The 23516-nt window shown below is 42.6% G+C and overlaps 1 protein-coding gene across 2 annotated transcripts in view; it reads left to right on the forward strand.

Moving 5' to 3' along the window:
- MDGA2 (MAM domain containing glycosylphosphatidylinositol anchor 2) overlaps positions 1–23516 on the forward strand; it is a 661668-nt gene that overhangs the window by 283816 nt on the left and 354336 nt on the right. For both annotated transcript variants that reach the window (XM_050954596.1, XM_050954598.1), the window contains exon 3: positions 16511–16685. In XM_050954596.1, coding sequence (XP_050810553.1) covers positions 16511–16685 — 175 coding nt within the window. The remainder of the gene's footprint in view (positions 1–16510; positions 16686–23516) is intronic.

Genomic DNA, 23516 nt, shown 5'->3' on the forward strand with positions numbered 1-23516 from the left:
GTGCATATCAGTTAAGAATATATATGTATTTGTTACACTTCTGTATGAATATGTTTTTGTCTAACTACTGTCACAGGGAATACCAAAGATTAGCATAACTGAAAGACGAGACAGAATACATTGTCCTCACGCTGTTCAGCTTGCTCGTTGTATGCCTTTGACAGCACCATGGCTAATGTTAGTTTCACTGTGTCCCTTGTATAGTCACTTTCTCCTGTGGGTCTGTTAGGGGAATGAAAAACAAAAATAGGTAAGGGGAATAAAAGCAAGTTTTACACCTAAAGTGACTCTCTTTTTTTGGTAAAGCTGGCTAGATTTCAAGATGTCTGTCACTTTCAATTCTGGCTCTGTTCTGAAGAGTGACTCTAAAATAGCAAATTTCATTTCAACAGCTATTTTCCCCTCTATCTGTTCAGTCTGCTGATTTTAGTGACAGAAATAAGCTTTTCACTCTTAAGAGGCAAAAAATAGCTAATGGGTTGAGCTGGTTTCTTATCCCTCTTTGTGCATCAACAGAATTGTTTGCTAGTGTCCAGTCAGTTACAACTGTGCAAACAAACTGAAGGCAATGGAATTACAGGAGTATGTCTGATCATCTTTCTTGGTCTGTAAAACCTTGATTTGTGATCATGATGTATGAGGAAGAAAGGGGCTCAGCTTGACTTTGTGATCCCAGATAGCGCTTACAGGGTGAGCAAGAAAATACAAATCCAAAGCCACTTTCCATGTAAACCAAGCACATTTGCTCCAGAAGAGGCTGTGACAATAAACAGTCATTTTTGGTGCCATTTTTCAGAGTAGAACCCCACCGAGTTGTATTCTGTTTCTGGGTGCTGTACTGCTCTTGTAACTCTCGAGAGTTCAGTCAGAACAGGCTTGGTTTCCTGACGAGTGAACATTTAAGACCGGTATCATACCCATACCACTACAACTGGAATGGTAAGCCTAAATTTGTCATCAGCAAAGACATATCACAGCTGAGATTTGATTTAATTCAGGTAAAAGTCAGATCACCAAAAATGTGATGAGAGGTGAATGTCATTTATTTAAATTTCTGCGCTGCTGATGATAGTGATAGCAAACCCAATATTTCAATAACAATAGCAAAACGCAACAAAATAGCTTGTATTTATTTGTATCTGTTAACCCCTTAAGAGTTACAGTTGGGGAATTTGAATGCATTTGAATTCATCAGGATTCAACTCTGACACTGGAATTGGACATACTGCCTTAGTATTCTGGTGGTGGAAAGATGAGAGAGAAATAATTTGTTAAATTTCTAACACATTGCCACATCTGCACTGTGGTGAAATTAGATTCTGTCCCCTTCTGTGAAGTCAAAGCAATATATTTCATTTAAAGCAAGTTGAAGTTGATGAATAATAGAGCTGGGTGAATAGTAACGATATATTATTCACAGTTGTTCGAACCGTTTCATGAAACTCATTGAATAATTTAGTTGATGAACAGTGAATAGTTTCCTCTTCGTAGGGTCTTACTATGCGAGGTCCTGAGTAATTCTTGCAAGAGACCGAGCACTTTCAGCTCCCGCTGACCTCCATGGGAATTGAGGTGCTCAGAACTTCACTGTTTGAGCAGGTACCAGCCACTTGCTGCCGCGCAGAAGGGAGAAAAAAGTCTGTCTTTAAATGAGATATTTATAGCAAAATCAATATTGATTGTTCAGTATAAAAGTGTTTAAATTTAAAGCAGTGAAACCTCTTACAGTCACAGAGAAAAATGTAACAGCGAAATTAGGAGAAATTGCTGCATTTAATCACTGGGTAGGTTACTCAAAAATGTTTTTGGAATGTGCTTCTAAGTGTGACTCCAGCACCACTTGTCATACAAATGGCCCATTACCTGATTCATTTACAACTGGCTGTTGTAGAAATGGTCTTAAAAGTAGGGTTGTTCAAGCAATTTCCCTTTTTAACTACTGGCATCCACTCATTAATTTTCTCCTAAACTTTTAAGCTATCATTTGCAATTTATGCACTTACCTCGTTAGTCGTTAGCAATTTCAGCTTTTGAACATGTAAAATCATATTATTGCCTTTTCCAAGCCAAAGCAAGTTTCTAATTCAGGAGGCATCCAAATGTTAATATTTTAATCTTGTGTTCTGCCTGATTTTAAGGCTGATGACGTGTGTGAAGGGTGGGGAGCAAATCTTGCATAACGTCTACTTAATATAACTCATCGTTTCTCTGTGCTGTAGGTTTTAGTTTATGGAAATTATGAAAAACAAAGTTTAATTTCTTTTGAAGAAAATCTCCCATTTTGAATTAACATATACAAAATGTAACAGGCAAAACAAAACCAAAAATTAAGATTTAGTAAAATATCCTGAAGACCCAATTTCCTTTTTTACTTTGGGGTCATCGTTATTATTCAATTGTAGACATATTATTTATTATTATTTCTGTTACTGTAGCAGCTTGAGGTTTCCCTGTGCTAGGTACTGTTCAGTCACATCAGAGACAGTCCCTGCCCCCAAACGCTTACAAGCTAAAGAAACGTGACAGAGAGGTGAAGTGCCTTGCGTAAGGTCACACAGCTCAGTGGCAGAGCTTTTGAATAAAACTCTGGTCTTATTATTTCCAATACCTTTCCCTGTCCCTCGGGACTAGATTATCTCTATCTGGGACAGCACTGGCTGGTCTAGATTAGGAAGAGGCCTCTACCCTGTGCAGAATCAAGCCTTCGAGAGGTTCCACCCAGCCACTCCAATGCAAAAATCATAGTGATGATTAATGGAAATGCAAGTGAAAAGCCAACAACCTGACATGTTCCTACAACTATGCCTGCCTCCAGAGCTGCAGATAACTCCTGGCATTGGAACGGGTATGGCCCCACAGTTAGGAGGGTGAGATTAGCAGGGCCAGAAATAGGCTGGAATCTCTGTGCATCACAGAGCTCAACTCCCTGCTTACCAGCATGCCCTGTGGCAAAACTGACAGATCAGCTGCAACATCAACCCTTCTACCTTTGTCTCTTGCCACCGGGAGATCTACTACAGCCATAGGGCTGCAACAATGTTCAAAGAAAACCTTTGCAGTCTGAGGGAAGGAATCTTCCTTTACCTTCCCCTGCTTGGGCTGGGTATTTGGCTGATAATTTGCCCCTAAGTTAATAACCCTGGTGGATATTGTATGGGCTTCATCCAATATTCTGAGATCTATTTTTAATCTAAACTTTGGCTAATGTGTTGAAATGGTTACCTAAGAGCTCTTGCTACCAATCAGTCTGGGACTTTGTGCTCCAAGGTACAGAACATTGGTCAAGGCAAATCATCCAGGCCACATTTTTCAGTAGTGGCTTTTGAATTTTGGGTGCCCCCATTTTGGGGTACCTTGGGCTTAAAATTCTGGAGCGCTGAGCACCTCCAATAACTATTGAAGTCAATGGGAGCTTGTAACGGGGTCAGCAGCCGCCTTGCATGTGTGCCCCCTTTTCTCTGGCTGATAGTGCCTGCAAACACAGTTCTTTTCAAGGGGGTGGGGGTTATCCACCTCTCATGGATGTCCCCCTTTGCTTGGTTAGGTGTGAACCTGCTTTTCTTTTTTGGTCTTACATCAGGGCGGCACCTGCCTCTCGGGAGCATCCCCGGCTGCTGGTTCTTGCGGCTGGTCTTTGGCAGCTCAGCCCTCCGGTCGAGTCGCATACGCTGTCCTCCTTTCTGGGGTACACAGTTCCGAGTTCTTATCACGGCCCTGGTATGGGGCTGTATCCTAGAGGCACTGCCTTCTTCAGACACCCCGCCAGGGCCCATCTCGGTTCCCTCGGCAGTGTCCTTTCAGCAGCCCTCCCTGGGTTCAGTCTGCAATCAGACCAGTAGGACCCATCTCAGTAACCTTGTCTGGGCTGGCCAGATTCTGTGCTCAGTTCCCTGGGCTCAGCCTGCCCACACTAACCTTTCGACAGCTCTGCTGTTATTCTCTCCAGCCAGGTACCCAGTCTTTGGCAGCCTTCACTGGGCTCAGTTCTGTCTCATGAGCGCTCTGCAGTCCTCCTGTTCGTCTAGCCAGCCAGGCACCTGATCCTCCCTCGTCGAGCTCCTCACAGCAACTGAAGGCTCTGCTCTGCTGCTTGCCTTTTATCTGGCCTTTCTGGCCCCTTATTGGTAGCTCCAGTAGCCCCTCTAATTGGCTACTTTTCTGCAGCCACTCTAGGCTGCCTGGAGCGCTTCATGCTGTGGAACAGGGTGATGCAGGGCCATGAGGCCTCCAGCAGGGTCCTCTGGACTTAGTGCACCTGCCATAGAGGTGCGGTACTCAGGAAACAAAGCCTAAGGTGTCTGCACTTGAGTCTCTCTCTTGATTTTGATGCAGAGAGAGAAAGTGTGAGTGTGTGTTTGTGTTTGAAAATCACAGGGTCCTTTGGAAAATCTTGACACTTGTAGCTGAGGAGAGATTCCATTTAACAAGTTGGGATGGTCAAATTTTTAAACGCTCTTTTCATCATCTCATTCCTCAAAAAAAAAATTTAAAACAATCTCTGCTCCCCATCCTGTAGCGGCACATGAGATTCTTCCATCCTAAGTGCAGGACTCTGCACTTGTCCTTGTTGAACCTCTTCAGATTTCTTTTGGCCCAATCCTCCAATTTGTCGAGGTCACTGTGGACTCTATCCCTACCCTCCAGCATATTTATCTCTTCCCACAGCTTAGTGTCATCTGCAAACTTGCTGAGGGTGCAATCCATCCCATCATCCAGATCATTAGTGAAGACGTTGAACAAAACTGGCCCCAGGACCAAACCCTGGGGCACTCTACTTGATACTGGCTGCCAACTAGACATCAAGCCGTTGAGCACTACCTGTTGAGCCCGATGATCTACTCAACTTTCTATCCACCTTATAGTCCATTCATCCAATCCATACTTCTTTAACTTGCTGGCAAGAATACTATGGGAGACCATATCAAAAGCTTTGCTAAAGTCAAGATCATGTCCACTGCTTTCTCCAGATCCACAGAGCCAGTTATCTCATCATAGAAGGCAATCAGGTTGGTCAGACATGACTTGCCCTTGGTGAATCCATGTTGACTGTTCTTGATCACCTTCCTCTCCTCCAAGTGCTTCAAAATGGATTCCTTGAGGATCTGCTCCATGATTTTCCCAGGGACCGAGATGAGGCAGCTTGGCCTGTAGTTCTCTGGATTCTCCTTCTTCCCTTTTTTAAAGATGGGCACTACATTGGCCTTTTTCCAATTGTCTGGGACCTCCCCCGATCGCCACAAGTTTTCAAAGATAATGGTGAATGGCTCTGCAATCACATCAGCTAACTTCTTCAGCACCCTCGGATGCATTAGATCTGGACCCATGGATTTATGCATGTCCAGCTTTTCCAAATAGTGCTTAACCTGTTTTTTTCACCATTGAGGGCTGCTTACCTCCTCCCCATACTGTGCTGCCCAGTGCAGCAGTCTGGGAGCTGCCCTTGTCTGTGAAGACAGAGGCAAAAAAAGCATTGAGTACTTCATTTTTTCCACATCATCTGTCACTAGGTTGCCTCCCCCATTCAGTAAGGGGCCCACACCTTCCCTGACCACCTTCTTGTTGCTAACATACCTGTAGAAACCCTTCTTGTTACCCTTCATATCCTTTGCTAGCTGCAACTCCAATTGTACTTTGGCCTTCCTGATTACACCTCTGCGTGCTTGAGCAATATTTTTATACTCTTCCCTGGTCATCTCTCCAAGTTTCCACTTCTTGTAAGCTTCCTTTTTGTGTTTAAGCTCACCGAAGATTTCTCTGTTAAGTCAAGCTGGTTGCCTGCCATATTTGCTATTCTTTCTGCACATTGGGATGGTTTGTTCCTGCAACCTCAACACGACTTCTTTAAAATACAGCCAGCTTTCCTAGGTTTCTTTCCCCATCATATTAGCTTCCCAGGGGATCCTGCCCATCAGTTTCCTGAGGGAGTCAAAGTCTGCTTTTCTGAAGTCCAGGGTCCATATTCTGCTTCTCTCCTTTCTTCCTTTTGTCAGGATCCTGAACTCGACCATCTCATGGTCATTGCTGCCCAGGTTGCCACCCACTTCTACTTTCCCTACAAATTTGTCCCTGTTTGTGAGCAGCAGGTCAAGAGGAACACCACCCCTGGTAAATTAGGTACCTTAATTGTCAGGTGGTTGACATTATCTGTTTCCCAACAAAATCTGCATGAAACTCATTTGTACCCAAGTAAAACTTGGGATTCTGAATAGTTAAAATATACAGATGTGGAACTAGGAATGTTAATTTCAGGTAATTGAGTGCAGAAGGAGTTAAGTGCAGAAATGACCCATGTTGCAGAATATACTTGGTTGTTATATGCAATATCTTTTTTTGCCTACAGGGCTAAAAGTGGATTTAAAGGCTGCCCTTTTTACCTTTTAATTTGCCTAGACTGTCTTCTAGTTCTTTTTCCTATTGTGTTTGGCACACGTGACTGTTCTTTTGCCCTGTGGGAATCAGAGAGTATTATGATGCTCTACATGATTGCTTTAGAAGTCTGGCAAAGCAATGAAGAGCTGGAGATATTAAGTTGAAGGAAAGATATTAAGTTGTACTGGAGGAATTCCATATGTTGCACAAGTGTTATTAAACTTCCAGCTTCTAGGCAGTGGGTTTTGCAGTCCTGAAAAGCAAATCTTAGATAACCTGGACTTGGGTATGAAATAGATGTTATCTGTCTCAGAGAAAGAGTTGATCAAATGGATCCTAGAAATGAAGTAATAATCAGTTCAAGCACATGTTTTTCCACCTCTCTGGTGTCAGGTTCCTTATTTGTTCTCATCAATTCCTTGACTTGTAGGGACATGAGTAAAAAGGTGCCTAAATCTTAATTCATAATAGACTCCACCTATTGTCTTCTTATGACTAGTGAGTGATGTGCTAATACAGACTTTGAACATAGTATAAACGTTTTTCTCATAGCTATTGTCTGCTTGTAGCTTGGTTGTATCGGCACTGATCTCCAGTATCTGTCTGTACAGCTTGCAGTCAATTAGCAGCATTATTTGTTTCTCTACTAAAAATAAAAAGATCTTTTCCTTTTAACACTATAATGAAGTGACCAGAGTACAATTATTCCTCTGCTGCCTTCTGGATAAATTCTGAACTGATGATGCATCTCTCACATCCCATTTGCTACTTACAGCTACTGTAGTAGAAACTTACTTTAGCTAAAGGAATAGAGGTCTGTGCTTCTGGGCCGCATTGAAGGAGATGCGTGACTTTAAGCTCCTGAGCAGTGCCATTGACGCCCATGTCACGATGCATGTGCTTAAGTGTTTTCCTGGGAGCAGAGAGAGAGCTAAGTTTTATCCCTGTCTTTGCTGTAAAGTTCTGAGGGACCACGGCATTTCGAAAAGCAGGACATTGTTAGGTGGCCACAGGCTGGCTACAATAAATGTCAAGAAATGTGTTTGTAAATCAAAGTCTCTCCCATTTTTGCATTCAGTTCCTAACTGATAGCAGTTTTCTAGTGCTCTCCAGGATACAGGATTATAATTTTTGACTGAAATTGAAGATTTATTTTAATTGGATTTTTCACCCCTCTAATATTTCACGAGGAAAGTTTCAAACAATCGGCATTACTTTTACTGGGGGCCATTTCTTAAGCCTGAGCCTTTCAGAGACATTACCATATGAAATAAACAGGAACAGAAACGTCCATACCTCAGTTGCATATCCATAGCCAGTAGCAATGTTATATTCAAATGAAGATAGACATTCTGTACTCTTCACCTCTTCAGGCACAGTGTGTCATGTTGTTTCTGGTTTAATAAAATTTCAGTACACAGAAAAAATCATTTTATTTACAGATATATGCAGAGCCAATCCCATAACTGTCCGTGATACTTTAGCAATAGTTGCCAGGTCTGTGTGGGCGTTCTCCTGTCACGAATGGTGAACCCTTGGAAGATTCAATAGAATAGTACCCCGTTATTCCTAAAGTAAGCACAGTGAGCAGGAAAGTCGAGCACATTTTTGGCTTACCTTTCCTCTAGCCATCCTGTGGGCATAGACTAAGTGTGTCTCAGGAATAGTTGTATCTGTTTTTGATGATCTGGGGTGTAGACAAAGCAACCCAGCAAGGTCAAAGCTTGTCAGGATAATTTAGAATTCTAATTATTCAGAGTCACGACCAGACAGTGCAGAAACAACACCTCTGAAATGTCTGAACAAAGGAATCCCTATAAACCAAGAAATCAAAGAAAGCATTGCTGGGCTAGCCTGATAGTGGCTGTCATACTGACGATCTTGTGCACCGCCATGCACAAGGCCTAGATCCATACAGCTTGATCTCCACCGCCTTGCATTGTCATTTATACCTGCCATTCCCGAGGTTGTGTTTCATTCCCATTTTGCACTCACGTGGAACTAGAGCTGATCAAGGAAAAGAAAGGGAGGGAATTAAAGGAGGGAAAGGTTACTTTTGGTCAAAATGTGGTTTCAGTATTTCCACTAGCTGCATTGTGCACTGATATAAATGACCACATAAGATGCAAGACGGTAGAGAATTGGTCCCATAATGCCTTTCCAATCAACCCTTCCTTCTGATTAAACTTACAGCATGTCTGCACTGCAGTCATGGTGTGTGACTGCAGCATGGGTAGACCTACCTGAGCTAGCTAGCTTTAATTTAGCTAGCTTGGGTACTGAAGCAGTGAAATCCCAGCAGCACAGGTTGGATAAGCTCACCCAGAACCATGGCTACTTAGTTTATTGGCTAGCTTGCACTGAAGCCTGTGTCACTCTGGCTTTTCTACTACCAGTGCTCAATCTAGCTTGGTTATGTCTAGATGAGCTGCAGTCACATCCCAGGATTGCAAAGTTGACATAACTTTGCTCTTTCAAGAGGCAATTCTACCCAGTTGTGTATCCACTCAGCTGTAGGTTCTCAAACTGTGGACTGGGGTCATTCTCCCTTTCTTTGATTAGATGGGTCCTCAAACTTCGGTTGTAACATGGGGTCATGGTACAGAAAAGTATGAGAGCCACTAATTTAGGTTTTTATATGGCACACACACCCCATACGAGCCATGATGCAGTGCAAGCCCTGATGCAGTTAGCTCCCATCATGACAAACCTGAAGGAGTATTGTCTGAGATGGCTGTGTCATGTGAGATGATGCAATGTGGGATATGTTGGCCAGAGAGTATTGGAGGTAGTAGTCACGGGACAAAGACCACGAGGAAGACCTTGAACAAGGCAGTTTGAGAGGCTGAAGGAGGACATGAAGAAGTTGGTGTGAGCTTGGAAGAGATGCTTGACCAGAATATTTGGAGGAAAAGATCAGGAATCACTGAGACCAATTGATGGGATTAGGTGAGGGGGAAGCAGAAGCTATGATGACCATCCGTCACTGTAGTATCTGAACGCCTTGGCTGGAAGAGTGTGGCCATAGAATCATAGAATATCAGGGTTAGAAGGAACCTCAGGAGGTCATCTAGTCCAACCCCGTGCTCAAAGCAGGACCAATCTCCAACTAAATCATCCCAGCCAGGGCTTTGTCAAGCCTGACCTTAAAAACCTCTAAGGAAGGAAATTCCACCACCTCCCCAGATAACACATTCCAGTGCTTCACCACCCTCTTAGTGAAAGAGTGTTTCCTAATATCCAACTTAAACCTCCCCCACTGCAACTTGAGACCATTACTCCTTGTTCTGTTGTCTGCTACCACTGAGAACAGTCTAGATCCATCCTCTTTGCCTCTTTTCAGGTAGTTGAAAGCAGCTATCAATTCTCCCCTCCTTCTTCTCTTCTGCAGACCAAACAATCCCAGTTCCCTCAGCCTCTCCTTATAAGTCATGTGCTCCAGCCCCCTAATCATTTTTGTTGCCCTCCGCTGGAATCTTTCCAATTTTTCCACATTCTTCGTTTAGTGTGGCGCCCAAAACTGGACATAGAACTCCAAATGAGGCCTTACCAATGCCGAATAGAGGGGAATGATCATGTCCCTTGTTCTGCCCTACTTATGCAGCCCAAAATGCTGTTAGCAAGCTAATATCTAGCTTCTTGTCCACTGTAACCCCTAGGTCCTTTTCTGCAGAACTGCTGCCTAGCCATTCAGTCCCTAGTCTGTAGCAGTGCGTGGGATTCTTCCATCCTAAATGCAGGACTCTGCACTTGTCCTTGTTGAACCGCTTCAGATTTCTTTTGGCCCAATCCTCTAATTTGTCTAGGTTCCTCTGTATCCTATCTCTATCCTCCAGCATATCTACCACTCCTCCCAGTTTAGTGTCATCTGCAAGCTTGCTGAAGGTGCAATACATGCCATCATCCAGATAATTAATGAAGATATTGAGCAAAACCATCTCCAGGACTGACCCTTGGGGCACTCTGCTTGATACCGGCTGCCACCTAGACATGGAGCCATTGATCACTACCCATTGAGCCCGTCAATCTAACCAGCTTTCTATCCACCTTATAGGCCAGCTGTGGAGTCTCAAGAATGGGAGTGTGAAAGGAAGAGAAAATGGAAGTCTATCAGCAGGAGAGTAGGGGAGAAGTGCACTGGAAAGCTTGCTGTCCTGAGAGCTGTGGCTTATAGTTTCCTGCCCTGTGGTTGTAGCAGCTACTCTCTGAATCTGTTTTGCTAAATTAAGCCAAAGAGGAGTCATCTGAGTGAAATCCCAGGTGTTTTACAGAAAATACAAACGACTCATGGGTCAGATCGAGAACCATCACCCAGAACTTTAACTGAATGCAAAAATAATCCAGTCAGAAAGGCAGAAAACAATCTGTAATAAAAAACCTGGCTGTTTGTAAAGGTTCAGATTAATCTTGGTGTGACAAATGTCCCCATCCATTCCAATTACATTATACTGAGATCTTTTTTTGGGGGGAGGGGAGGAGGAAGTTATGCTTTGGCCTCTCCCGCAGCTGACTCCAGACTGTGTGCATGCAAAAAGGCTGCTTGGTCTGAGGCAGGGATTTCAATGTTGGGAGGGTGGCTCAGAGATTTCCTTATCATAAAATTCTCATGGACATGAGAGTAGGATGTTTACAAGCCATTCCAATGTGATTCCTCACTGAGCATGTGGGATAACCTTATTTTGATTATTTTATATATTTGCAGTTGGTGCTTAACAGAGGTTTCCGTTTTGCAATGTAAAAAAGTGATTGCCAAACTTCTCCTTTCCCTCTGATCACTTGGAGAGAAGAAAAATAAATCCATTGAGAAATCTATTGGAAATATTGAATGGTGGCTTAAAACCAATCCATTGATGCTGTCCGAGCAGGCTATGCGTTTTGAATAAAGGAAAGACATTTGGGTACTTCTGAGGCAATACAGTGTTTGAGCCAATACTTCTGCAATGCATTGTGGTCTGTAAACCCCTGCGTTTCTTTCACAGATTCTAAATTCAGAAGGGACCACAGTGATCATCTAGTCTGACCTGCATAACACAGGCCAGAGAACTGCCCTAAAATAATTCCTTAATTCTTAAGGTTCCTTTTCCAAATAAATAAGGAAAATGTTTTGCTGCTGCTCTCTGACTGGCCATCTGTTATGTGGAAAAAGCTGACAGGAATCAACTTTTTCTTTTTAGTTCCTAAGCCAAGACTACAGGAGTAGATTACTCAGATGAAACCTGTAAAATCAGACCCATCAGCAGAACAGTTTTGTGCTATCCAATGTATAGTGTATGTGTATCAGTTTTAGTTCAACTACCCTGCCCCATCCATTAAAAAAGATAAGAACCTGCTTTTCAAGAAATCCTAGTTAAATTAGAAAAGCTATTTACTCTGAAGACAGAAACCATACGCTGGAACATAACTGTGAACTTCTCACAGTATCTGCTCAAACCATTAAAACACTAGCAAGGGTCTTGATGGCTCAATGGATTGGTCTGTGTACTTAGTTGAACTGTCCATTACAAATATTCATTATGAATTTTCCTACCTTTAAAAGTGAATCATTCATAAGCCAGCCCTGATTTCTGCTAATGTCCTACTTAGTAATAAGCATTTACGGTGAGGTTTTTATTGGCGTTCTGAATGACAAATAAAGAGCAGAATCTTGTGGGGAAAAAAATGTAGGCTATTCAAAAGTGACATAAGCAGTCAACTCTGAGCAGTTTTGAAAATCTCACCCTAATAGGCCGAGATCAGTGCAGTAGGTGAATGTATGCATTATTAGTCTCATTTGTATAAGTCATGATGTATGGATGTGACTTCAGTAAAAAGCCACATTATGAAAAAGTATAGTTTTAGCCCATTGGTTGCTCGCAAGCTGTTTTCTTTGAATATTTTTTCATTCATGCTATGTCACACAATTCATGTGGTATTATTTCTGCTCCAATACTGGGACAATGGAAATTTTCAAACAAATTCTGAATAAGAAACATTCACAAGGTGGTTTTGGGTGAATAATCACATTCCGTAAGCAACATTTTTGGAAAATATTGGGATTTCTGAACCGTGCAAATATCCACTAAGCAATAAAAGCAATTGGCTGGAAATTTTCAATGCAAGAACTGACTGAACACTTGAATAAAATGATCAGCGCTAGCCTGGGACTTGGGAAATATGAGTTTAATTCCCTGTTCCACTATACATCTCCTTTGTGCCCATAGGTGAGCTGTTTAGTCTCTCTATATCTCAGTTGCTCACAGGAGATGTGGAGAGATTAAAAGCACCACCTCACCTCATGGCGGTGCTGAGAGGAGAGAGGCATTAACAATTGTGAGGGCTCAGATACTATGGGAATGATGAATGGAACGGTGATGACATATAGCTTTCTCATGTGGTATTTAGAGCCTGATCCAGTGCCCAGGGAAATTAATGAAAGGGCTTTCATTCAATGGATATTGGGCAAGAACTTAATGACATTCTGCATATCACCCACTGGCTGTACCAGGCCCCATACTACAGCCCCTAAATTTCTATAATTAGAACTGGGTAAAAATTTTCAAATGAAACTTCCCCTCCCCCAAAAAATGCAGATTTGGGTCAACCAAGAAAGTTCACAAGTTATTCTCAAAGTCACCTGAGGCAACCGAAGTGTTTCATTTGACCCAAAATTTTTTTTTCAATTTAATCCAGTGAACCGAAAAAGCACAAGTCTATCTTGAAGGGGAGTTATGCTTGAGTAAGACCTCTAGGCTCAGTCATCTTATTTTGCTGTATTCATTTGCTTTCATTAGTGCATTGGTCATATTTTTTGTAGTGTTGGCGCTCAATAAATAATATTATATTGATTGGAATCAGATCATTGTAGTATTTACATTGAGCTAAAGCCAATGTGAATAATGAATTGAGATTAAATCAACTGCAATGTAAACATGGTATTTTTTTCCCCAGAGCTGCACTCACTTGAAAGAGAGAGAACCTGGTTGGCCATTTTGCACCTTTTTCCCTTAGGAAGATCATCCTCCTTGCTAAGTAGAGGTCAGCTTCAAAATGACTTAATACCATTAATATTAACCCTTCCCCCAAAGTGAGGAATCCTCATAAAACTGAAAATCCACTTGTAGGGGCTAATGCTGGCCATCAGAAGTCGGACCTCTGTGAAATGGTGTTGGAGGAAGGATTCGATGAAGGAATCGTAGACTGTTATGTTGTTTCTAAGATTAGATAGATTGTAACAATAATGAGTGATTTTAAAAGAAATATTCTGGGACGGAGTCTTTTGATGTACTAAATGCCAACTTTTTGAATTTTTCAAGAAAAATATTTCCCCTTAAAGAACAAAAATCTATTTGTTCGATAAATTTTTCTATTTTACTTTTAAAACAATTAATTTAAATTAACAGCCTGGCAATTTTTGGTTCAAACAATAACAGTAATAATAATAAAGCATGAAAGAGATTCAATGACCATCTTCTCCTTTTTGTGTTCCCTTAGCACTAAACCAAAGCTTATTTTTAAATAAAAAAAAAGTTTGACAGCAACCTTCTGCACTCTCTGTACACCAAAATTAACCAGGAACACATTTTTATGGATGACTTAAAATGCCCCGAAGCCAGGGCTTTACAGTAGAAATGCAAACATATTCATATTTGTAAATATAGCTGTGGTAATGGCATTTCTCTCACACAGACAGAATAATGTAGGTAAAGAGCTTTAGGTATTTGCTTTATTCCTGAGTGGTCCAGCTATGTTCGAGTTATGCAGATCAGCTGCAAAGAATGTTATGCCTGCCTGCATGCTACACCATCATATATTGTTACTATCATGTGTATTTTATAAAAAAGATTCAAAGTGTTTTGGGGAGCTTTCAAAATTTTATTCTTCTGTCTGTAACTCCAGTTTCTGGAATCCAAGCCTACAGCCCGTCCAGGAGGTGAAAAATAGATATAAGCTCCCATTTCGTTTCCTAATGGATCAGAAAATGTGAGACTTCAAACCTGTTTTTGGTCCAGGATTGAGAGTTGTCTGTTGTGGCTTCTGGACCAGTGTAATTTTCAGGGAGAAGTTCCTATGGGAAAGTAGGAAACATTTGTTTCTTTTTTAATGGCATTGGTTTCGAAGGTGCTCAGAGCTGCTGGAAGTGGTGGATGAATAGGCAGAATTCCAGCAATGCAGGACCTAGTGTGTTTCCATGTATTTTTTTCGGATAAAAATCATGCTCACATACCACACAATAGTGGAAGGCATAGAACTGGTTGAATAATATTAATTGGAGACCAGATTCTTGCTGGTGCAGTGTGTGTGTGTGTGTGTGTGTGTGTTGGGGGAGGGGAAGGTTGCTCATGGAGTTTTTGGAAGACCAATAAAGTTACCGTTCCTGTATTGTGGTGCGTGAGGTTGGGAGGATAGCAAACTGCACTTCATGATGGGCTGTAGTAAGAGGCACAGGAGAGGTGCTGTAGAGACACTGCAGTCCATGGATAATGGTGGTGTTCAGTGAGAAACAGTCTAGTCCATTGGACCCTGGTTTCTTTTGCTAGTTCTGCAATTGATCTGCTGTTCTTCTCTGGGCAAGTGACTTCACCTCTCTGTACCTACATCTTTCTTGTCTATTCATCTGGTAAGCTTTCCAGGCCACTGTACCCATACAACGCCTCATATGGTGGGCCCTCGAGCTTGACTGAGGTCTTTATATGTTCTGTAATATACATAAAAACAACAACAATGTGCTCTCAACATCATTAATGGTTCACAGAATGAGGCATTAATTTTTTTCCAGTATATAACAAACTAACTGTAACCACATTAACAAGCATGCCCAGCAGGATATTTTACCAATAATTACTTCACTGCTCCTGTAATGTGTTGTCCATAAGGTTAGGGATCCAGTCCCTTCTTCCATTGGCGTTCACTGCTGGTTGAAAAAGAAGTCCCTTTAACAGCTGCTTGGAGATGGCCAGAGACTCAGCAAGAGAAAACACTGTTGAGACCATTTTCCTTTAAGTGGCATTTGCCAGAGGTTTGCTTTTTAGCAAGAAACTGTTTTGTTCGACTTGTAATTCCAGCAGAGACTTTGCATCGTTGTTGAACGTGAGATGGAAAAGTCGTTCACAAAATAACTAGGCCAATCCTTGGCACTGCTGGAACTGAAGCGTAGCTGTGAAGTCAGTGGAGCGACTTGGTGTCAAACTGGTTTAATGGCACGGAACGTTGGGCCGAACATGTCCCTTTTCTTGTGCTGTGAAATGCAGCCATTGCAACTTGCTCAAGTATTTTCAATGCATGTTTCATTCAGCTGTACAAACTTTTAACTGAGTCATACCATAGTAACTGTCTGTATCATTACCAGAATGGATTCTGTTGTGCACAGCTGTGTTTAAAAGAATTGCATTGTTCGTAATAGAGTGTTATAGGCATCCCAACTGTGTTGACAGTTTAACAGAAGTGTTCACTTTGAAAAGTTTGCACATTTTTAGAAAATAATTATTGATGTAGGAGAAGTTCTAATTATGGAACAGACAATTTTTTTTAAAAAAAGCCAAATAACTATTTTAACTCCTCCCCTTCCCCCAGGTATAGACAGCTGCCTGAAATTGTAAGACACTGTTTATGATATGGCTATTGAAAAGCATCTGAAAGCTTCTGTTATGTTTCCAAATAGACATTTGTGGTCTGATTTTCATTAATTTGACTTCAATGGGAGCTCCAGGGGCTCAAAATCTGAGAAAATGTATCTATTATAACTAGTGCTTTGGCACATTGAAATATTTGTATATATAAACCTAGGTAGAACAATACAAAAATAAATTCAATATAAAATATTGAAAAGAACAGCACAGAACTAGACCTGATGTGCTCTGCTTAATTCTGCTCATGGAGGGTTTTTCTGCAGCTATTTAAGCAGATGTGTTACTGTTGGTGGTTGTGTCATCCCATATAGCCCCCACCAGCAGGATAGATTTCTTTACAAGGTATTTCCAACTAGAGTAATCAGCTATTGCTAACAGAGACTAGTTCCAGGACCTCACTCTTGGTATTCTTTGATTTCTCATAGCCACAGGATCCATGCTGCTCTCAGGTTTGTAGAGGAATCTCTGCAGCTGCACTGCATTCATGTTTACAAACAGCCAACCTAAAGTAACAATCTTTTTCGATGCTTGCTCAGATCAGGTGGACGAAAACAGCAGGAAGTGCCTCTGACAGATTCCAAGACTCGAGTGTCTTCAATGAAACTCTGAGGATTGCAAATATCCAGCGACACCAAGGAGGCCGCTACTACTGCAAGGCGGAGAATGGTTTGGGTTCCCCAGCTATAAAATCAATCCGAGTGGATGTGTACTGTAAGTAAACAGCTCGCAGTTTCCATTTACCTGCTCAACTGTCTGGCATTGTGTGAAGGGGGCCAAGGAATACTAAGGAAGTGGGGAGCCCCAGACAAAGTACAAACATGCAAACTCTTGCAATGTAGTTTAGAGAGAACACTCTGGGTCCAATTCTGCAGCCTTTACTCCTGCAAGTAATCTTAACTCCTGTGAAAATTCCCATTGACGTTCAAGGGGCTGTTCACATGAGCAGGGGTTGCAAGTTCAGACTCTTGCGTTGAAAAAAGTTAATAGTATTATGACGAGACACATTTATTAGTTAGGACCTAATGGAGCTCCTTGGAAAGGGAAGTTTTGCCCTTGAGATCAGTGTGATCAGGATATGCTCTGAGTGGATGCAGTCACTACTCCCCAATTACCAATGCTTCTGTGTTCTCCACACATTCAGGGATTGCCCCGGATACATCAACAGTTGCCTGCAGCAAGTGCAGTATTCCAGATTCCACTGTTGATAATTAATGGTGCCCTTCTCAGGGCACCTCTGTGTATTCCATGTCGAATGCATAATTAAAAAATGTTGAGACCTTGATGAGCCTTCGTTCTATGAATCCTGCTGCATAATACAGCCCCATGAAGTGTTGTGGATAATACAATTGTTTATACAAACTGTATCCAGAAATAGTTATTGTGCTTAGTCAAGTGAAGTGAGCAAAAATTAATAAACCTCAAACACCAATAAAGGCCCAAACCTCTTGCTATCCGCACAAAATGAGCCTAGAGGCAAAGGAAGTTGTCTGAGACTTTAGGGGAAAACTTGCAACGCTATAAAAGGGAGTCAGGTGTCCATTTGTACCTTTGAAACTCTCCCCCAAATGGTGTATGTAAGTTTTGCAGGTGAGCAGTAGTACTGTATTTCCTACATAACACACACGCTCATGGAAAGTGAGTGCCCAGCAGAACTTGGTACATTGTTTGACAAAGCAGCCAGGGGTCAGGTCTCCGAAGCCCTTCGCCAGAACCATGGAACAAAGGCAATGAATGGGCAATGAAATTGACCATTTCCTCACACTGGGAGCTTGCAGTAAAATCAATTAATTGGGCTAACAGAAAAGCAAATCCGGTTCTGACCTGTGCATGTCCCAGCTACAAAGACAAAACTATTCACAGAACTGAAATATAGTCCCTTCTCATTACTGGATAGAGCATTTCCCACTAGATTTCTCATGAACTTTTCCCCTGCATTTGTGTATATACTCAGTATGGCTGTACCTGCCGATAGCACAGTGGGGAGTTTTGAGTGCCTAATGCACATACATTTACACAGCCCGCAGGGTAAAGAAAACAGGATCAAAGGCTTTTCTTTTTACTACTTCAAAGAAGAAGGTCCTTGCAGTGAACATTTGGAGGATCCTATGATGTAAGAGGCACTGTCTCAAAGATGGTTTTTAAAAGGACAGCAGAGTTCCAAATTAGTGACAGTTTTGTTTTTCTTTTACTGAACCCTCTAAAAAGTAAGCTGATGGGCCGCTATAAGATTTCAAGAAGTGTGAGTCTCATGAACAGATTTCATCAGCAATAAAAGTACCCTGTTGCTTTTTGACGTAGGGTAGGATAGTTTGCTGGTTTAGAAGACCAGTTGTCCCTGCTGTTAGGTTAGTTATCAGTTTTTAAAATGTGAGTAAACTGTGTTTTCCTTCCCTAAAGAGATTCCCGGCTCACTCTTTTATTCACTTGGTTTACTGATGTGCCTTGTTTAATTCACCAGATTAGTCACACTATATCAATGGTGAATTTATAAATTGTTCCTAAAGGATTAACAGGTGTTTTAATAAATAGAGAGACAGGATGGGTGAAGACATATCTTTTACTGGATCTCACCCACTTTGTCACTCTAATATCCTGAGACCAACATGGCTACAACAAACACCGTTTTAATCATTTGTTCATTTATTACAGATTGTTACAGAGTCCAGTGGGCCAAATGATTGTTGGTAACCTTGCTTAAGAACTATATCTAACACCTTCTACTTGATGTGCTAAGTACCATCCGTACATGCACACACGTAGGCCGTGTCTACTCTAGCAGGCTTACAGCGGCAAAGCTGTATCGATGCAGCCATGTGGCTGTAAAATCACTCATGCAGCTGCTCTGTGCTGATGAGAGAGAGCTCCTCCGTCAACAACATAAAACCACCTCAATGATTGGCAGGAAACGCTCTCCCACCAGCAGTGCACGTGAGCGCTTATGCTGGCGAAACTTACGTTGCTGAGGGGTTGTTGGGTTTTTCCTCACACCCTTGAGCAACATAAGTTTTGTCGATGTAAGTGGTGGTGTCAACGTAGCGTTAGTGTTCACTCTGCAGCCTTGCTCCCGCTGATGTGATAATTCCACCTCCACGAGAGGCGCAGGCCTTGATGTTGGTGTGCTTAGGGCTACGCAGCGTCCATGTAGACACTGTTAATTACATTGACTGTTGGCTCATTCTTGTCAATTTCATGAGTCTAATTGATGAGAAAGCTGGGCTGTTACCGGGGTGGGGGGGCTCCAGTTCAGTCTCGCCCCCCCTCTGCCCCCGCTCCCTGCTCCAAGCCAGGCTGCACACTCCCCTCTTGGAGTGTGGTGCTTCCTGGAGGCTCCTGGCTCCGCACTGCCCACCACTGCGGGCTGGCTGCCTGCCCCAGCTCTCAGCTCCCCGCTGGGAGTCTGGCTGCTCCCCCCAGGCTCTCCACTCCCCACCGCAGCTGGGCCTCCCAGCAGGGAGTTCTACCCCTGGAGTCCAGGTGGCTCCCGGGAGCCTCGCACCAACCCCTGGGCTCCCCACAGGGAGCTGGAAGCTGAAGGCACAGCCTGGCTGGGAATGGGGAGCTGGGCAGGCGCAGCCTGGTAGCTGCCCAAAGGCTCCTGGCTCCCCGCAGGGAGCCCAGCAGCTGACTGAGACCCCTGGGAGCAGGCCACACGCTGGGCACAGAGCTTGCAGCCAGGAGCCCAGCTGCAACAGGGAGCCAAGAGCCCGGGGGAGCAGCCAGGCTCCTGGGAGCGGGGATCCCAGGGGACAATTGGGCTTCCATCAGGAAGGTTCGTGCTCAGGCTCTCAGTCCCCCACACTGCCCCACTGAAGTTGGAGTAAGCATTCATGGTGAGGATGCGCTTCTCCGACAGAGGGAGGGAAGTGTGCACACGAACCATAACAGCAATTATTGTGGTGGGGGTAAGTTCATCTAACCTAGTGTAGACATGCCCTTATATACGTAGTCTGCTTCTCCAGAATCTTCCATATATCCAGGGCCTAAGGGATATATCACTGAGTTCAGCTACAGGTAGCTAGCTGCTGAAAACCTCATAGGGAAATATTTGAATCTTATTATCATGAGGGTGACTTAAGGTCTCTTTTCAATATCCATCAATTGGAATTTCCTTAATTTCTTAATTTTAGGCACATTAATTAAAAGTAACATAAAAGCCTGGCCTTGCATTAAACATACAATTAGTGCTCTGAGAGCTATTGTTTTGGAAATGTTTAGTATCAGAGGGGGAGCCGTGTTAGTCTGGATCTGTAAAAGCAGCAAAGAATCCTGTGGCACCTTATAGACTAACAGACGTTTTGGAGCATGAGCTTTTGTGTGTGAATACCCACTTTGTCAGATGCATGTAGTGGAAATTTCCAGGGGCAGGTATATATATGCAAGCAAGAAGCAGGCTAGAGATAACAAGGTCAGTTCAATCAGGGAGGATGATGCCCTGTTCTAGCAGTTGAGGTGTGAAAACCAACTACAAAAGCAGTTTCTCCTCCCTATTTACAGCTCATTCCACTGCTTGTGCTTGAGAATTTGTCATGCTTCTTGACCATGTCATAACCTTTAGGTCTTGGCCATGATTAAGTCCCAGAGGATTTGGCATGACAACCCAGTCAGTGTTCTGACAACTATTTTATGGTCAAATATTTCTGTGCAGACTAGTGTGGAGGTGGGCTCAAAATGCAAATTCTGGATTGAACCTAGATTAAAAAAAACCCAGGAAACTCAGAGCTAATGAAAATGTTAAAGAAAAACAAAATAATGAAAGTCTGAAGTTTCACAGCTAAGGTACCTAAAATACTTTACAGTCATTGAGCAGTTAGAACTTTCTGTGTTCAGTTCTTTGCTCCTTTTTAGCTGCATTGTAAATTGTATTTGTAGCAATGCCCTAGATTAGGTCCTCCACAAAGTATTGAACCTGGAACCTTTGGATCTATGAGCCTCTTCTGTTTAAGCTATAAAATGCCAGGTCCTTCAGATCAGAGCCAGTAGAAGACTTTCAAATAAAGTTGGTCAGTCAAAAATTTGGTTTTTCAATTAAAAAAATGGGAAATCATTTGTGTCGTTTAGGCTTTTTTTCAGCAACTGAAAAAGAGTCTTTCAGGCCAAAACCAGAAACAATCTTGTTTTTTTTTTTTTTTTCCCAGCAAAAGATGTCACAGACAAAAACTGGGGAGAAGGATTTTAGTTTTTATTGAAATTTTACATGAGCAAGTGCTCCCACCCCAACAAAACCATTTCCTGACTTGCACGGCTCATAATCCTCTGTTTAGTCTAGCCACTGGAGGGAGACAGAGCCACACTATTTTAATGTGGGTTACGGGTTGCTTTGGATATTTCTAAGAGCTAAATGAAATTGTCTGCTTACAACTTAAAGTTTGAAAAGCCACTTTATTTGTACAGCGAGCAAGTGGTTTCTTGAAGAAAGGGCAAGAACATTTTGTTTTGTAGCTGGTTGCTTGTCTCTGCTGTAAAATTGCTAGCGGGGTGTGTCTCACAGCTGCTTGGAAAATATTGATAGGAACAAAATTTGGATGAAAAGTAAAAATTCCCATTTTTTTCCACATTCCAGTCTGCTCAAGGGTCCATTAGCACTTGGACACTGATTGGAATAATAGTGACCATCCCACAAGTTACTCCACATCAGATTGATGGAAATTTCAACTCCAGGTCCAAGTCAGAATAAAGATCCTAGTTTTGCCATTACTAAGAAGGTGACTCATGGTTACAGATGTAGGAGTGAAAGAGTCTGGGTTGCTCAGGGCCCACAAGCTGAAAGAGGTCTTCATGCCAATTCCTCTGAGATTCAGGGAGGCCCTTCAGAACCCACCCTTCACCCTCAGCAAGACTTGCTCATTCCTGATGACTCTGAAAGAATGATCAGCCCCACAGGAGCCTGTTTAGATTAATTGAATGGCAGCTCTGTGGCTGGGAGGGATTCTTGAGGCCCCTGATGTGCCCGTTATAAGCTTTCCATTAATCCTCACTCCTGCTCTGCTTTCCCCGTCGTTCTCTTCTCCACCACCCTTCACGCTCAGCTGGCACCCTCCATGCCCCCTCTTCTCCATGGCCCCTGCTCTGCTGTCCCTCATACACTCCTCCTCCAATTCCCCTCTGCATTCTTCATTCGCCCCAGCTCCTGTCTCCTGTTGATCTGCTCCCATGTGTCTGCTAGGACCCCGGGAAGCAGGAATTCTATAGGGAGAGGGTATCGAAGAATAAAGGGAGACATTCCCCCGCTTGATTAGAAGATTATTTTTTATTGTCTCCCAAGTCCTGCTCTCCAGCATGGAGCTTGGGAAGACACATAGGGAGTGTTTTGTAACTGAGAGTAAGAACACAAAGAGCACTTCACTTTTGTAGTAGGTGGGGGACCCTCCTTTTCCCCCGATGAGCCTTCCCTAGTGATTGGCTTACATGGGATGCGTGTCTCCACGAAAAAAAAGGGGCGGGAGAGTTGGGGCAAGGTTTTTAGACCACCGCAAGCTGCCGAGTGCTCACAAATGCATGTGGACAAATTGGAGAGAGTCTAGAGAAGAGCAACACAAATGATTAAAGGTCTAGAAAACATGACCTAGGAGGAAAGATTGAAAAAAAACTGGGTTTGTTTAGTCTAGAGAAGAGAAGACTGAGAGGGGACATAACAACAGTTTTCATATATATAAAAGGTTGTTACAAAGAGGAGAGAGAAAAATTGTTGTTCTTAACCTCTGAGGACAGGACAAGAAGCAATGGGTTTAAACTGCAGCAAGGGCGGTTTAGATTGGACATTAGGAAAAACTTCCTAACTGTCAGAGTGGTTAAGCACTGGAATAAATTGCCCAGGAGGCTTGTGGAATCTCCATCATTGGGGATTTTTAAGAGCAGGTTGGACAAACACCTGTCAGGGATGTTCTAGATAATACTTAGTCCTGCCATGAGGGCAGGGGACTGGACTAGATCTCTCAAAGTCCTTTCCAGTTCTTTGATTCTGACTGCTGAAGGGTGTCGGGAGGCCAAGAGAACCATCTATGGAATCAAGTTTAAGGCCTGGGTGCATTCGTGACAGCTGAGCTCTTGTGCAAATCAGTTCATTACTTCCCTAAAGACAGCTGAGTGCTCCTGAAATCCTCGAATGTTTTATTTTAAACTTGTCTGAGCCAATGAGGTATCTCAGTGTTGCTATTTAAAATCTTAATAACTTTTATAGTTTGAGTTTAATTGCCTAATCATCAGTCCTGTGCACTAGATCTGATCTGGAGAGTGCCACAAAACTAGGTTTTAAAACAAAACTCTTTTCTGTGTTTTGTTGTTTGGTACAAAATAGTCAAGCAAGTTAAAGATTTTTCTGGAATTTGGTGGACGCCTTTATCTTTAGGATATCACAGTTCAGGAACCCCTGTGTCCACATGATTTCAAATGCAATAGAAAATGTTATCTTGGTTTTAGAGCTAATTTACCAGGTCTGGGGCAGAGATTCCTATGCCTGTGGGTTGTAGAAAGAAGAGCAAAATTGGGATGTTTATGTAAACTTGGCTATAACCTTAATGAGGGAAGAAACAGTTGCTGCTCCAT

Source organism: Gopherus flavomarginatus, chromosome 5 (genome assembly GCF_025201925.1).
Source record: "Gopherus flavomarginatus isolate rGopFla2 chromosome 5, rGopFla2.mat.asm, whole genome shotgun sequence".
NCBI classification, from domain to species: Eukaryota; Metazoa; Chordata; order Testudines; family Testudinidae; genus Gopherus; species Gopherus flavomarginatus.